The 13755-nt window shown below is 64.8% G+C and overlaps 8 protein-coding genes across 8 annotated transcripts; 4 read left to right on the top strand and 4 right to left on the bottom strand.

The window, feature by feature from the left end:
* Window positions 1-264: 264 nt before the first annotated feature.
* MICPUN_60491 (predicted protein) lies at window positions 265-1568 on the bottom strand (the record flags this gene model as incomplete). Its single annotated transcript, XM_002507769.1, has 2 exons — window positions 265-1080; window positions 1209-1568. The coding sequence occupies 2 exons, from the start codon at window positions 1566-1568 to the stop codon at window positions 265-267; spliced, it is 1176 nt and encodes a 391-aa protein (XP_002507815.1).
* A 155-nt stretch (window positions 1569-1723) lies between these two features.
* MICPUN_60490 (predicted protein) lies at window positions 1724-2410 on the top strand (the record flags this gene model as incomplete). Its single annotated transcript, XM_002508053.1, has 1 exon — window positions 1724-2410. The coding sequence occupies one exon, from the start codon at window positions 1724-1726 to the stop codon at window positions 2408-2410; it is 687 nt and encodes a 228-aa protein (XP_002508099.1).
* A 166-nt stretch (window positions 2411-2576) lies between these two features.
* MICPUN_96517 (non phosphorylating glyceraldehyde-3-phosphate dehydrogenase) lies at window positions 2577-4112 on the bottom strand (the record flags this gene model as incomplete). The annotated part of the gene is made up of 1 exon (XM_002507768.1): window positions 2577-4112. One exon carries the CDS (start codon window positions 4110-4112, stop codon window positions 2577-2579), a length of 1536 nt encoding a protein of 511 aa, XP_002507814.1.
* Window positions 4113-4515: 403 nt separating this feature from the next.
* MICPUN_60488 (predicted protein) lies at window positions 4516-6483 on the top strand (the record flags this gene model as incomplete). Its single annotated transcript, XM_002508052.1, has 1 exon — window positions 4516-6483. The coding sequence occupies one exon, from the start codon at window positions 4516-4518 to the stop codon at window positions 6481-6483; it is 1968 nt and encodes a 655-aa protein (XP_002508098.1).
* A 326-nt stretch (window positions 6484-6809) lies between these two features.
* Window positions 6810-7025, top strand: MICPUN_60487 (predicted protein; the record flags this gene model as incomplete). Its single annotated transcript, XM_002508051.1, has 1 exon — window positions 6810-7025. The coding sequence occupies one exon, from the start codon at window positions 6810-6812 to the stop codon at window positions 7023-7025; it is 216 nt and encodes a 71-aa protein (XP_002508097.1).
* A 51-nt stretch (window positions 7026-7076) lies between these two features.
* On the top strand, window positions 7077-10061 carry MICPUN_101746 (glycosyltransferase family 77 protein; the record flags this gene model as incomplete). The annotated part of the gene is made up of 1 exon (XM_002508050.1): window positions 7077-10061. One exon carries the CDS (start codon window positions 7077-7079, stop codon window positions 10059-10061), a length of 2985 nt encoding a protein of 994 aa, XP_002508096.1.
* Window positions 10062-10214: 153 nt separating this feature from the next.
* MICPUN_108725 (zinc permease family) lies at window positions 10215-11233 on the bottom strand. Its single transcript, XM_002507767.1, has one exon. It carries the CDS (start codon window positions 11219-11221, stop codon window positions 10466-10468), a length of 756 nt encoding a protein of 251 aa, XP_002507813.1. The 5' UTR covers window positions 11222-11233; the 3' UTR covers window positions 10215-10465.
* Window positions 11234-12139: 906 nt separating this feature from the next.
* On the bottom strand, window positions 12140-13615 carry MICPUN_108724 (predicted protein). Its single transcript, XM_002507766.1, has one exon. The coding sequence runs from the start codon at window positions 13573-13575 to the stop codon at window positions 12289-12291; it is 1287 nt and encodes a 428-aa protein (XP_002507812.1). The 5' UTR covers window positions 13576-13615; the 3' UTR covers window positions 12140-12288.
* Between the last annotated feature and the right edge of the window lie 140 nt (window positions 13616-13755).

Genomic DNA, 13755 nt, shown 5'->3' with positions numbered 1-13755 from the left:
ACACGCACACATGCACACACATGCATGGGACGTCGCGGTCGAGCTTCATCGACCGCCCGCTCCTTTAACTTTCGACAAGCGGAGACGACGCGTCTGTTCGGGCGCTCATTGACGGTTATCGTTTAACGTTAGCTCGAGGCTCGCTTCGTTTCCATTCAATAAACCCAAAAAAAAGAACCGGGCCGCCTTTGGCGGTCCACCAAACTCGGGTTCCTCGTCGTTTCTCGCCCCCGTGGTTCGTCACGCCCATCCCTCGCGCTTCGCTCACGCGCTTCCCTTGCTCCCTTTCTTCCCGACGTAAACGGCCTCGCCCGACCTGGACATCACGAACTGGTCGTCCAGCAGAAGACCGCGAGGGATGATGACGTGCCTGTACGCGGCGCTGCACTGGTACCCGACCCTGTGCGGGATGTAGGACGCGAACAGTCCCCACTTATCCCCGCACCCGTGCTCCTTGGCCACCTGAACGAATCGCTGTATCTCATCCTCGGCCCAGTCCCCGTGCCACGCATCCTGCCCCGGCGCGTTGTGCCGGTAAAAGTAGCAGTTCGGGTTCTTCTTTATCATCTTACGGGCAAACTCCTTGGCGTTTTCGCCCTTGCCGGCCTTGCCCGCCTTGGCGAACGACCCGCCGCCGTTGCTCTCCCACGCCTCCGCCGCGCTCGCCGCCAGCCCGAGCGACTGCACCAGATCCGGCGCGACCCACCCTCGAAAGTGCCCATCCATCTTGGGTCCCGGAGCGAGCCCTCTCTTCTCGCACCATTCCTCGCACGTGAGGTGCGCGGGCGTCGCGTCGTCGTCGTCGTCGATCGAGTCCATGAACCCGCCGTCGTCCTCGGCAGCCTGGAGCTTCGCGGCGAGCGCGGCGTCGGTGTTTGCGACGACGGCGAGTCTGCGAGACTTGGCGCGCGGCGGCGGCGGCGGCGCCTTGGGTCTGCCTCCGCGGGCCTTTCCGGGCGGTCGCTTGACGACGTTGGCGGCGGCGGCGTTCGAGGCGGCGGCCGCGGACGCCTCGAGCGCCTTCGCGGTGTCGAGCACCTTGAGCGCCCTGAGCCGCTCGTTGTTGCGCCGGATGCGTTCCTGGGTGAAGAGTCGACGGGGTGTGTGCGAGGGTGAGATGGGATCGGATCTGCGCGGTTTGAACGGAACGGGCGAGACGCGCGGGGGTTACGTGTCGAGTCGCTCGAAGTATCGGCGGAAGCTCTCACCTCGCGCTGCCGTTCGTAATCGTTCACGTGCTCCTGCTCGGCGCCGACCGTCGCGTCGGCTTGCGTCATCGCGTCGACGCCGTCAGCCTTGACCACCCTGCGATGCTTCACCTTGCCGTCGACGTTCACGAACTTGGACGAGCCGTCGCCGTTCGCCGCGGGTTTCGGCGAGGCTTTCACCGCCGGGGAGGGCGCGTTCTCCTTCTCCGCGATGTCAACCTGCGTCGCGTCGGCGGGGTTCGTCATCTTCCTCGTTTCGGGCGCTCTTTCCCGGAGTGCGCGCGCCGAGGACACCACGACAGTTTTTTGAAACGAAAAATCCAAAAAGTTTGGTCGGTCGCCACAGGCTGCCGGGTCCATGCGGGCGAAATTGGAAGAAATGACTCAAGATTGACCGAAAAACCGGTCGGACATTTGCTGCCACGGAAACGGCGAAATGGGGGAAAGGAAACGCACGGCACCTTCACTCTTCTGTGTCTCAGCCGAGGCGACCCGCTCCCACGCCGGCCGCCGCCATGCCGGGCCAGACGATGGGCAACGGACGGTGGACCCGCGAGCGCCGGGAGACTGAATACTACCGGCTCTCGCGCCTCCGGGCCGAGCGCAAGCTCGCCGCCATCGAGCGCCGGCGCTCGGTCCGCGAGGCGAAGAAGAGCATACGCGTGATGAAGGACGAGGTTGCGAAGCAGATTGCGCAGATCGTCGAGGACCGCGCCTTTGCCACCCGACCGACGTATCAGATCCCGCCCAACTGGAAGGCGACGCACATCGAGCGCCCGCAGGCGTTCTACAAGGTTGTGGCGTGCAAGGACGACAAGTTCGTGTCGGTGTACGACGGCGAAACGGAGTTTGCGCTGGGGAAAACGTACAAGACGCAGAGGGGAACGCCGAGCGGGTGGCCGCCCAAGGCCGAGTGCTTCTTCGCGTGGAACTCGCCGCTCGGCGCGCTCAACGCCGCGTTTCCGGTCGGGAGCAAGGCTGGTGTGCTACCGCGCGTGCTGTTAAAGGTGGAGGGGCGGGGAAACTGCTACGAGGAGCACGAGGTGTTCCCCGGCGGGAGCAGCCGGTGGACCGGGAGCGTCGCGCTGAGTTCCGTCAAGGTGTGCCGAATAATGACAGACGCGTTTCGCGAGGCATCCGCGGACAAGGTGCTGCTTCCCGACTTTACCCTCCCGCGGAGACCTCCCCCGCTGCCCCCGTGAGAGACGCGCGGAGAAATGCGTTGGGGTGAGAGACGCGCGTCCCTGAGATCTTAGTGGTTTGGTTGTGATATTCACACTTTACGCCGCCGCCGCGAAGGCTCGGGTCGCGTTGGCTAATCTTTGTTTGGCGTTTCGACGGCGCCCCCCTGGGTCGTGTCACCGCCGCTCACGCCGTGGCGTAGGAGGGCTTGGCGAGGTTGATCACCGTGGTCTTCACCTTGGTCATCATCTCGATCGAGTTGACGATCCCTTGGCTCCCGATCCCGCTGTCCTTGACGCCCTGAAAGGGGAAATGATCCGGCCCCCGCGCCGGCGGCCCGTTGATCTGCACCGTACCCGTCTCCATGCGATCCGCGATCCCGATGGCGCGGTCGATGTCGCGGGTGAACACGCACCCCTGCAAACCGTACTTGCTCTCGTTGACGTACCGCAGCGCCTCCTCCTCGGTCCCCACGCGAACGACGGGCACCACCGGGCCGAAGGGTTCCTCCCAGCACAGTCGCATCTCCGCCGTGACGTCGTCGACGAGGCACGGCCAGATGAGATTCGCGTCTCTCCGCCACTCCGTGCGCATCGTCGCCCCTTTCGCGACGGCATCCTCCACGAGGCCCTGGATGAAATCCGCGGACGCGGCGCTCACCACCGCGGTGATCTGCGCGTCGTCCTCGGGCTGGCCCACCGTCAGCTTTCGCGTCTTCTCCTCAACCTTGGCGACGAGCGCGTCGGCGATTTCTTCAAAGGCGACGACAATCTTCACCGCCGTGCACCGCTGGCCGCTGTAGCTGAACCCCCCTTTGACGATCGCCGTCGCCGCCAGGTCGAGGTCCGCGTCCGGAAACACGATGCACGCGTCCTTCCCGCCCAGCTCCATCTGCACCGGGACCATGCGAGCCTTGCGCGACACGGCGAGGCCGGTGTCGCCCCCCGTGAACGAGATGCAATTCGCGCCGGGGTGCTCCACCATGTAGTCGCCGATGTCCGCGCCGCGCCCGGTGACCACCTGCACGAGCCCCGCCGGGATACCCGGCACCTTTTTGAAGCACTGCGCCATCATCAGCGCGCTGACGCACCCCTGCGTCGGCGGTTTCACCACGCACGCGTTGCCGGCGATGAGCGCGGGCGCAATCTTCGACACCGCCAGGTTGACTGGGTAGTTGAACGGCGGGATGCAGAGCACGACGCCGAGGGGAACCTTGTGCGCCATGCAGAGCTTATCGCGCTCGGCTCCCGGGAAAGAGTCGCTCGTGATCATGTCGCCCTTCGCCAGGCTCCTGCATCCCTCCTCCGCGGCGTATTCGATGAGATCCGCCGACCGCTTCGCCTCGGTGGTGGCATCCTTCTTGGGCTTGGCGATCTCCCGGATGAGCGCGTCGGCGATGGGGGCGTGGTGCTGGCGCATGAGCTCCGCGGCGGCCTTCAGCATGGACGCGCGCTTGTTGAGAGGGATCCGGCCCCACTGCCGCTGCGCCGCCTTGGCGCCGGCGTATGCGGCGTCCACCTCGTCGCGCGTGCACGCCTGGAAGCCGAAGCATCGCTCGTTGCCCTTGCTCGGGTTGGCGTTGTGCACGAGCTGCCCCGACGCCGAGTCGCGCCACTCGCCGTCGATGAGGAAGCGGTAGGCGCCCGTGTCGGGGTTGTAGAGCGGGGAGTAGAACTCTCCACCGCCGGGCGCGCCCGCGCCGCCTTCGTGCCCGGAGCCCATCACGTGTACGGGGCGCCGTCGAGTGCGGCCGCGGCGGGCAACCGCCAGACGGAAAACGACCGCCAAAACCCTACCGCCAATTCCCTTTCAGACGGAGATCTCCCCGATGGGTGCCGATGGGTGCTGAAACCGGCGGCCGGACAGCCAACTGACAGCCATAGCCAAAAAACGCCTAAATAGCAGATCCGACGCTCGTTTGGCGACCACCAATCAGTCACGGTGAAAGTTCCTGTTTGGCTTTTGCGTCGGGTGAAAATTCCTCGGAAACGGAGCTCGGCGCCGGCGTTGGTTCGTCTGGTTTTTCTTCTCACCGGCCGCGTGTGTTGCTGGCGAGGGAGTCCCGCCGCCGCCGGCACCTCGGGCGCGCGCGCCGCCCGTCACCGCCCCGCCGGTATCGAGCGCGATGTCGGATCTGAACGTCACCGCCCCACCCTTCGCCCCCACCTCCGCGAAGGCCTCCGACCCCGCCGCCCGCGACGCCGCCGACGCGTCTCACCCCGCGCCCCCTCGCGTCGGCGCGCCCCCGGAGGAGAAGGAGAAGGAGAAGGAGGAAGGGGCGGGAGAGGGAGAGGAGGAGGCCGCTCTCGACGTCGCGTCGGTGGACCCGACGCTGACGCTCACCGTCGACGCGGCGACGCGCTCGGCGAGGGAGAACTGCGCGCTGGTCCACGCGCTCTGTTCGCTGCTGACCTCGACGCGCGGACGCGTCGCGCAGCTCGAGGCGCGCCTCGCGTCGCTGCAGCTCGAGCTCGAACGAACCGGAGGTCGACGAAGCGGCTCATCCGAGTCGGAGCGGTCGTGGGAGCGCGCCGGCGCGGACGCGCCCCCGACGACGCCGGCGTCGCCGCCTGAGCCCTCGCCCGTCGCGAACGGGCTCGCCTGGGCGGACGACGACGACGACTCGCTACCGCCTCCGCCCCTGGCCCCCGCCCCCGCCGCCCCCGTCGCCGCGCGCCGACCGCCCGCCCCGCCGCCCTCCTCGCCTCGAACCCTCGCGCCCCACCCTCGCTCCCACGCGTCCTCCCCGACCCCCACCGCGGAGGCGCGCGCGAGCTTCTCCAGCGTCGTGGAGGGTCCCAGGGCGCCCACCCACGACGACGACGACGCCTTCCCCAAACTCGGAGCGGCGCGGGACGAGGACGGGGACGGGGACGTAAAGTCGGCACCCGGGGACGGGGACGGGGACGGGGACGACGAGGATGAGCGGGACGCCGACGACGTTGGCTTTTACGACGAGCGCGTGCGCGGATACGAACCGGCACACGCCGACGACGGGTCCGACACGATCGACCCGCGAAACCCGGTGGTGAACATCATCCGGCTTCCGGACGCCTTCGTCGAGCGGTACCTCTGGGACCTACCGCCGGCGACGAATTTCGCGAACGGCTCGGACGACGAGCAGTCTCACCCCGACCTGACCACCGCCGTTTCAGCCGTTTCAGCCGTTTCAGTCGTCGACGGGGACGAGGACGTCCGAACCGACGTCCGCGAAAAGGGCGATCTCGACGACGAAGGCTTCCGCTCGGTCACCGGCCCCTCGCACCATCGGCGCGACCGAACGCGCGGCGAGGTGTTCGCGCGCGCGTGCGCCGCGCTCTCGCTGCTGTGCGAAGCCGTCGGTATCGGCGTCCCGGCGGCGGTCAAGGTCAAGATCCGCCGAGCCCCGGTGGGACATCGCTCTCGGATGAAATTTCACGCGTCTGTGCGATTCGCACGTTGGCATCACGAGGGGATCAGGTGCGCGCTCGCGAACGCGTCGCTGGACGACGACCCGGGCGGGTTCGTCAGGGTTCGCAACTTTTACGCCGGCGACTACGTGGATTTGCGCAGGGATCGGGATCAACGGCTTCGCCCGCGGGGGCCGTCGAGGTTGAAGGTTTTCGGCTTCGGCCACCCGACCCTGTTGCACCACAAGATCGCGGAGTTTGACCTCGGCGGCGACGGGTTCGTCACCGCGGCGGATGCCGAGTTTGCCGGGTGGCGTGCCGACGGCGCGGGCGGCGCCAACGTCGTCCATTTCGACGACGTGGACTCCGCAAGGCACCCCCGAGGGCACCATCCTCGCACCACCCTCGGCGGACCCGGCGTCCTCCCTCCTCGTCCCCCCGCCGAGCCGTCCGGGGCCCCCAAGTCGAAGTCGTCCGTCGCGAGCACCACTCGGGAGTACTTTCCCGAGACGCGTCGCGGTTGGGTCGAGACGGACGAGCGGCGGGACACCCGGTGGAGGCCCAGCGCCAAAGTGTGGGAGGGACCGTGTTCGACTTGCGGCGAGCCCGGTCTGCGGGTACCCTTCCGGCCGGTCGTCGGGGGTAAGCCGCCGAGGTGCGTGACGTGCGTCGGCGACGAGGCGGCGAGGCGAAGGCTCGGGTAGCGCACGGCGGCGGTGGGCGAGCGAGGAACGAACGAACGGGGACGATCGAGTAACGGGGGTGATCGAGTAACGGGGACGCGGCACGACGATCGACGATTTTCACCATTTTGACCCACGAGGAGCACGTTTAGCGTGATGGAAGTTGACGATGAAACGAGCGCGAATTTGGTTTCAAAACGTCGCGATTTCGCTTTCAACGGACGTCGCGATTCGCGTCGCGGCACGTCGACCAAGACGGGGACGATCGCGGGCGCACTGCGCTGCGACTGCGGGCGACCGCGCACGGCTCTCCACCCGAGGCCGAAGCTCCGAACCGCGTTCTTCCCATGGGTATCCTCTCTCAGATTGCCTCCCAGGTCGTCATCACCGGCGTGCTCATCGGCGTCGCGCGCAGGGCCGGAGTCATCACGCTCAACCCGCGCGCGATCAAAGGCGAGACCGCGCGAAAGGCGTTCGAGGTGTACGTGTCCACCGCGGAGTGGGCGGTGAAGAAGGCCGAGGACGTCCTCCTCTCCTCCGCCAAGTCTCTCACGAGCAAGTGAGGCGCAGACACGCGGTAGTAGGCTAGTAGACGCACGGATAGGACGCGCACGATGGGCGCGCGCAGGCCGGTAGCGATGGGACTCCTCTTCGGGTTCATGGTGGCGCTCTGGCGCAACTACCTCGACGCCCGGGAGATTCGACACCGCATCGGCGCGACGACGGCCGCCGACCTCGGCGCCGGCGGTAATTCAGGGTTCAGCCGCGGGTTCGGAACCGACGATCGCATCCCGAACGCCGACCCGACGCCCGCGGTGACCGAAGCCTCATCCGCCGCGTCATCGGATCCGACACGACCAAAAGAGCTCCAAAATCGCCAAACGACGCCAAAGCCAAAGTCGACGCCGAAGAAATCGCGGATCGCCTCGGCGATCACCCCGCCCGCGGTGCGTGCCGTGCGTTTGTCCTACCCGGACCCGTTCGCGAGACCGTTTGTCGAACCAGGGTGCGAACCCAAGCCGCCGGATCCGGCGCTGCCGGGCCCGCGCCGATTGGACTGGATAGCCGACCCTCTCGATACGGCGGATGCGGACTGGCCGGTGAACTGCGGCGGGCACGAGACGCTGTGCGACGTGCTGCGTAAGACGGCGATCGATCGCGAGGTGCTCGCGGCGGTCGCGGACTCGCACGCGCCGGGCGTGTACGAGTTTGTCGACGGGATCAAACGACTGGGCGTGGAAAACTTCATGATCATCGCGCTCGACGATCCCCTCCACAGGCGCCTCACCGACCAAGGCGTGGCGTCGTACAGGGTCGTCAACGACGCCCAAGGATCGCACAAGATCTCCGCGCAGAAGTTTCGCATCATCCAGGAGTTCGTGGAGCGGGGGTGCTCGGTTTTATTGACCGACACGGACGTCGCGTGGATGCGTAACCCTTTTCCGTTTCTATACCGCGACGCCGACGTCGAATCCATGTCCGACGGGTGGGACAACAGCAGCGCGCACGGGTTCTTGGACCGCGTGGACGATCCCTCCATGGGCCCCGACGGTCGTAAAAGGGCGCGGGCCTTTCGCGTCGCGGCGCTAAACTCCGGCATGTGGTACGTGTCCGCGACGGAGGCGTCTCGGCGTCTGATGGCGATCATGGCGCACAGGATGGCCACCGAGGATAAGTTATGGGACCAGGCGGGGTATAACCTCGAGCTGTGGTTCGCGAGCAGGGACGCGCACGGCACCGCGGGCGCGACGGTTCGGGTCATGGACCCGCTGTGCTTCGTCAACTCCAAGGTTATGTTCCGGTTCATTCGGCACAACCAGCCAGCGCTTGGCAAGGAGAACCACCGCCCGGTTGCCATGCACGCGAATTACCACACCGACAAGGCCCATAAGATGAAACTGGTGTACCAGTACTACACCAACGGCGCGGGCATCGACGTGTTGAACTGCGACGTGGGTTGCGGACCAAACTTAAAGACCACGCACGAGCTGGAATCCAAGGTGCAGCACTCGATCAACGACGGCATCGTTGGTTCAAAAAAATGGACCGACGCGACGGAGGGAATGTGGGCCGCCCGCCCCGGCGGACCCCCGGGCTCCAAACGTCCCAGCGAGGACCCTTCGCACTGCGCGCCACCGACGCCGTGGAACGGAGCGGTGGCCGGCGTCGATCGCGCGTCGACGCTGCACGTCGTGAAGAGAGGTCGCGGCGGCGAGTGCGGAGCCGGAGTCGACGACGACTTTGCCGTAGCCTCGGCCGCCGTGTGCGCGGCTGTGGACAACCTCGGCGACCCGAACGCCCCGGAGCTCATCCTCGTCACCGTGGGCGACGATATAAACGAGGAGGCGGCGTTCGAAGCGTTGCTGAGGGACGGCGTGACGCGTTTGGGTTTAAAAGGGAGGGTTCTGGTGGCGACGACGTCTTCGAAAGCCGCGAGCGCGGCGCGTTCGGCGGGGGTAAAGTCAGTCGCCCTCGTCGCCGCACAGCTGTCAAGCCAGCCGTCGAAAAGCAAAAGCGCGCCGCTGTCCTCGACCGCGCTCAAGTGGCTCGCCGCGCGTCTCGTCCTCTCCCAGGGCTGGCCGACGCTCCTGCTGGACCCGAGGACGGCGCTGATCCGGGACCCGAGCGGATACTTTTCCAGAGACTCAGACGTCGAGGTCGCGTCGGACGGGTGGGACGACGTCACCGCCTACGGGTACGATCACGTGGTGGACGACCCGGAGATGGACTGGTCCCGGTTCTGCCACGGCGGCCGCGTGCTCACCTCCGACCCGGGTTTCGCGCTGCTGATGCCCACGGAGGAGGCGGCGAAGCTGGCGGGTCTCGTCTTTGGTCGCATCGCCTATCAAACGAGCCTATCAAACGAGGCGGACTTTGAGCACCTGGCGTTCAACGAGGCGCTGTTCCTCCCCTCGCACGGCGCGTACGTCTCCCCGGGCGTCACCAGGCGCACCTTAAACTACATGTGCTTCGCAAACAGCAAGCACGTGTTCCGCTTCCTCCGAAAGGACCGAAGGTTCAAGGACCGCGCCGAGCACGCGCCGGTGGCGGTGCGGCTCTCGTACCACCCGAACGAACCGGCGAGGCTCGGTGACGTGTACGCGTATTACCTCAAGGGTAAGTCCGGCGCCCTGAACGGTTGGGGCGACGGCGTCGGGAGGGTCAAGGGGGGCGACGCGGGTGGGTCAGGCGTCGGTTCAAAGGCGTGCGCGCAGAGTAAGTCGCTGAAGCCCGGGCAGGGCGTCGACGAAGCTCGAAACGAGGCACTGGCGTCGAGACTGGCGACGAACCCGAACTGGTCGTGGGGCGGGGTGACGCCGTTCGTGTTCGAGCCCGGGGGCGCGCTGTCCACGCCGTGGGGACCCGGCGAGTGGGGGTTCGTCCCTGCGGGGTCCGACGGTCCGGGCGTGGTGATGGCCAAATTCGTCGGCACCCCGCACGTGCTGTCGTTCGAGACGGCGGGGGAGGGAGCGGGGGCTGTGCGACACGGGATGTTTGTGTCGGAGCGGTGCACGGACGGGGACATGATCGTCGGGAGGATATACGCCGAGTTGACGGACGAGGACAGGAAGAAGCTCGCGTCGGCGCGCGGCGGGTAGCTAAGATGCGGGGGGGGGGGGGGGGGCAATCGACCCGAGACGGCACCAACTTTTAGCAACCTTCGCACATGTGATTTGAGACGACGTTTGGCGTTCCGAGACCGACATGCATGCATCGCATCAAAGAGACGTCGTCGCGGTTTCCGAGAGTTTAGCAGAAGCAGCTTGCTATGTCAAACAGGGTTGAAGTCCAGCCGTCGTGGACCTCTTGTGTCAAAGATAATAATGCACGGGGCATCGAGGCGAGGCGGTCGGATTTTGATCTTTCTCTCACTCACGACGGAACGCGCGAAGTGCTTTCGGCGGCTTCGGCGTTTGATTTGTTTTTGTTCTCCACTCGCCGGAACTCATCCCCGTGGAGAGGAGAGGCGGCGGGGATGTGGAAAGTTGGGGGTTACCTTCATTTAGTAGAATAACCGCCTGTGGTCGTGTGCGTGGGCGTCACCGCCGCCCGCGTCCGCGCCTGCCTCGCAGTGCTCGTGGTCCAGAAGGATCAGCCCGATGGCGACGGCGCCCACCGCGAACGCGAGGAGCCTCTTAGCATCGTGAAGGATGTTTTTAGACCCCATCGAGAACATGTGCACGGTGGCGCAGTAGATGTAGTTACCGGCGCCGTACGCGAGCAGCATACCGGTGTCCAGGTTAGACACGTCCGCGAGCATGATGACGATACCACCGAGCATGACTGAGGCGCCCGCGATGACGTTGTACGCGAGCGCCGTTGGCACCGAGAATCCGAGGGAGTTGACCAGTACCGCAAAGTCGGCGAGCTCCTGGGGAACCTCATGCGCGACGGTGACGGCGACGATCCGCCACGCGAGGGTGGTGTTGCACTGGAACGCGGCTCCAATGAAGATACCGTCGGTGAAGTTATGGAAGAAGTCGCCCGCGATGAGGGACATGAGGAACCGCGCGCGGACGTTGGGGTTGGTGATGCTCTTCTCGCAATCTTCGACCGTGGAATGTTCGTAGTTGCAGCAGTTGTCGGTGGCTCTGCCCATCTCGGCGGAGTGAAGCATCTTCTGGGCGTTACCCGCCCCGATCACGGTATTTCCGGGCTTTGTCGCCTCGCAAAACTCGTCATCTTTCTCCAGTTGAGGGAGGAAGAACTTGAGGACGATGGCGATGACGGGGGAGGTGATGAAGCCGCAGAGGATCATCGCGGTCCATCGGCCTGCGGCGAGACCTTCGTCGTTGCCGATGGGGATTAGGTGCGTGGATTCGTAAAGAACCAAGGCGAAGGCGGTGGAGAGTAACGTGCCGGACGCGAACATCAGCGCGTAGGGCTTGACGAGCTCCCACACCTTGGTGTTGATGATCAAAACGAGGCCACAGAGGGTGACAGCCCATACGAAGAGGCAACCCAGCATCGTGTTCTCCCACGGAGTTTTCCTCGACGCGGGCGCGACATCCGTGGACGCCCAGGCGGCGCCGACGTCGTGCGAGTCGCCATCTTTCAGCAGCTCCATCTCGGTGCCGCCCTCGAAGTGAAACTCGGACGGCATATGCTCGGCGAAGAACGCGTACGCACCGTTTGCAGGGAACTTGACGTTGAAAACCGAGAGCCACGAATCGGGGTCCATGGTGACCTGGTAGGTGGTACCACTGACGATCGTGATCGCCGGGGCGTTCGCGATGACGGCGGTCGGGGAGGCCTCGTCCGCGTGACACTTATCTTCAACCTTGTGGACGCCGGGCGCGTCGTGCGTGTCGGTGGCGTGGAAGCAAAACTTCATCGTCGCGTCCGCGTTGTTGGCCATGTTGAGCGAGTACGTGTCCGCAGACTCCTGGATGTCGAAGGCAGCCTCGTACTCCCACGCGTGGTCGTCCCCGGATGCATAGGCGGTGGGTACGGTGGTACATGCCAGGGCGAGGGCGGCGGGGAGCGCGAACGCTCGGAAGGCACGGGAGAGGGGCATCGTCGGGATCGTGGCGTGTGGGTGGCGTGTGCCGGGGTTTTGTGAAACGCGCCGCCAAACTTCCCAAAAGACGGATGCGACCTTTCATCAAGAAAGCGCGCCCAGATATTTATTTGGGTCTTCTGATTGGTCGAGAGCTCGATCATTTGCAAAAGTCATAAACTAAACAATTGTACGGTCGTCTTTTGTTACTTTATTGCTGACTAACAAAACTGTGCGACGCCTTCCGTGTCCTTTCGACGGCGACTATTCAGCTCCTATCAGCGTCGCGCAAAAACTGACTCTCGGTTCCTGGCAGCTCGGCGTGCTCACGCCTCAGTCTTTGCTTTCTTCTCCGCGAAGAGTGCATCCTTGGCACGGATGTACTTGTCGTCGTCCTCGGGCGCCCAAATCAACTTTCCGTCGTCCAGCTGAATCTGGTACGGCGCGGTCACGCCGGGGGGCATGAAGTCGTCGCGGTACAGGTGCTGGGTGACCTTGCCGGGGACGTAGCCGTCGGCGGTGCGGCACTCGACCGCGTCGCCGACGGCGAACCTAAGAGCGAGCTTCCTCTTCGCGACAAGGTCCGGGGTCTGGATGCACGCGAGGAACCCTTCCTTGAGCTCGGCGTGGTCCAAGTTCTTGCCGATGAAGACGAACTTGGACTCGCGTTTCTCGCTGGGTTCCCACGGCTCGTCGAAGTTGCCGTTGAAGATCATGTGCACCGCCTGAAACATGAAACGCTCCTCACTGTCTGCGACGTTCAGCACGCCCTTCATCCGGTACAGGTCCGTGCCCTTGTTCACCAGGAGGTAGTTGACCCACCGCTGAAGCGTGTCGAGGTCGAGGGGCTTGTCCTCGACGACGCAGATGGAGGAGACGGTGTCGTCGTGCTCGTGCTCGTTGTCGGTGTTGAGGAACTCGGGGTCCATGTCTACCGTCTTCTTCAGGTCAAAGGCGTGGATGTCGAGGACCAAATCGACGGAGACTTTGGACTTCTCGGCAGTGATGATGGGTGCGGAAGAGTTGATGGACTTGAGCCTGGCGGTGATGCGCTCCACGTCGGCTTTGTCGACGAGATCCATCTTGTTGAGAATCATGCGATCGGCGAAGGCGACCTGCTCGACCGCCTCGTTCTCGGCGCCCTCGGGCTTCTCCTCGTCCAGGTGCTGCTCGATGTGTTTGGCATCCACGAGGGTGACGATGCCGTCCAGGCGAAAGTGCTCCTGGACGCTGTCGTCGACGAAGAAGGTCTGTGCGACGGGCGCTGGGTCCGCCATTCCAGTGGTCTCGATAAGGATGCAGTCTAATTTGAGGTTGCCGGATGCGATGCGGCCGGCAAACTTGTTCAGCACCACGACCAGGTCCTGGCGCACGGTGCAGCAGATGCAGCCGTTCATCATCTCGACGATTTCCTCCTCGATATGCGCCTTCGTGTTCTTGGCCATGAGTGCGTCGTCGATTCCGACGTCGCCGAACTCGTTTTCGATTATCGCGATCTTTTTGCCGTGATCCTTGTTGGTCAGGATGTGGTTCACCAGGGTGGTCTTTCCGCTGCCGAGGTAGCCGGTCAGGATGGTGACGGGCACTCGGGTGTCCTTGCTCGTTGTCGTCATCGTTTTTTACGTGGGTAGGTACGGTCGAAGCGGGCGCGCGGGTGGGTTTGTCGGCGGGCGCGTGCCCTACAGATCTCACGACGCGTTAACCCCAAAATTAGAACGGCCGATTTCGGCGGCGCTCGGCAACCCAAGGCAACCTTTTCAGAGTGGGATATTTTTAATACGGGAACATTAAAC

Source organism: Micromonas commoda, chromosome 8 (assembly GCF_000090985.2).
Source record: "Micromonas commoda chromosome 8, complete sequence".
In the NCBI taxonomy this organism is placed as follows: domain Eukaryota; kingdom Viridiplantae; phylum Chlorophyta; class Mamiellophyceae; order Mamiellales; family Mamiellaceae; genus Micromonas; species Micromonas commoda.
This window is presented reverse-complemented; position numbering and strand designations above follow the sequence as displayed.

Bases quoted from the DNA above. Each gene is read 5' to 3' on its own strand.
- MICPUN_108725 (XM_002507767.1), bottom strand. From the start codon at position 11,221: ATGATCCTCTGCGGCTTCATCACCTCCCCCGTCATCGCCATCGTCCTC.
- MICPUN_108724 (XM_002507766.1), bottom strand. From the start codon at position 13,575: ATGACGACAACGAGCAAGGACACCCGAGTGCCCGTCACCATCCTGACC.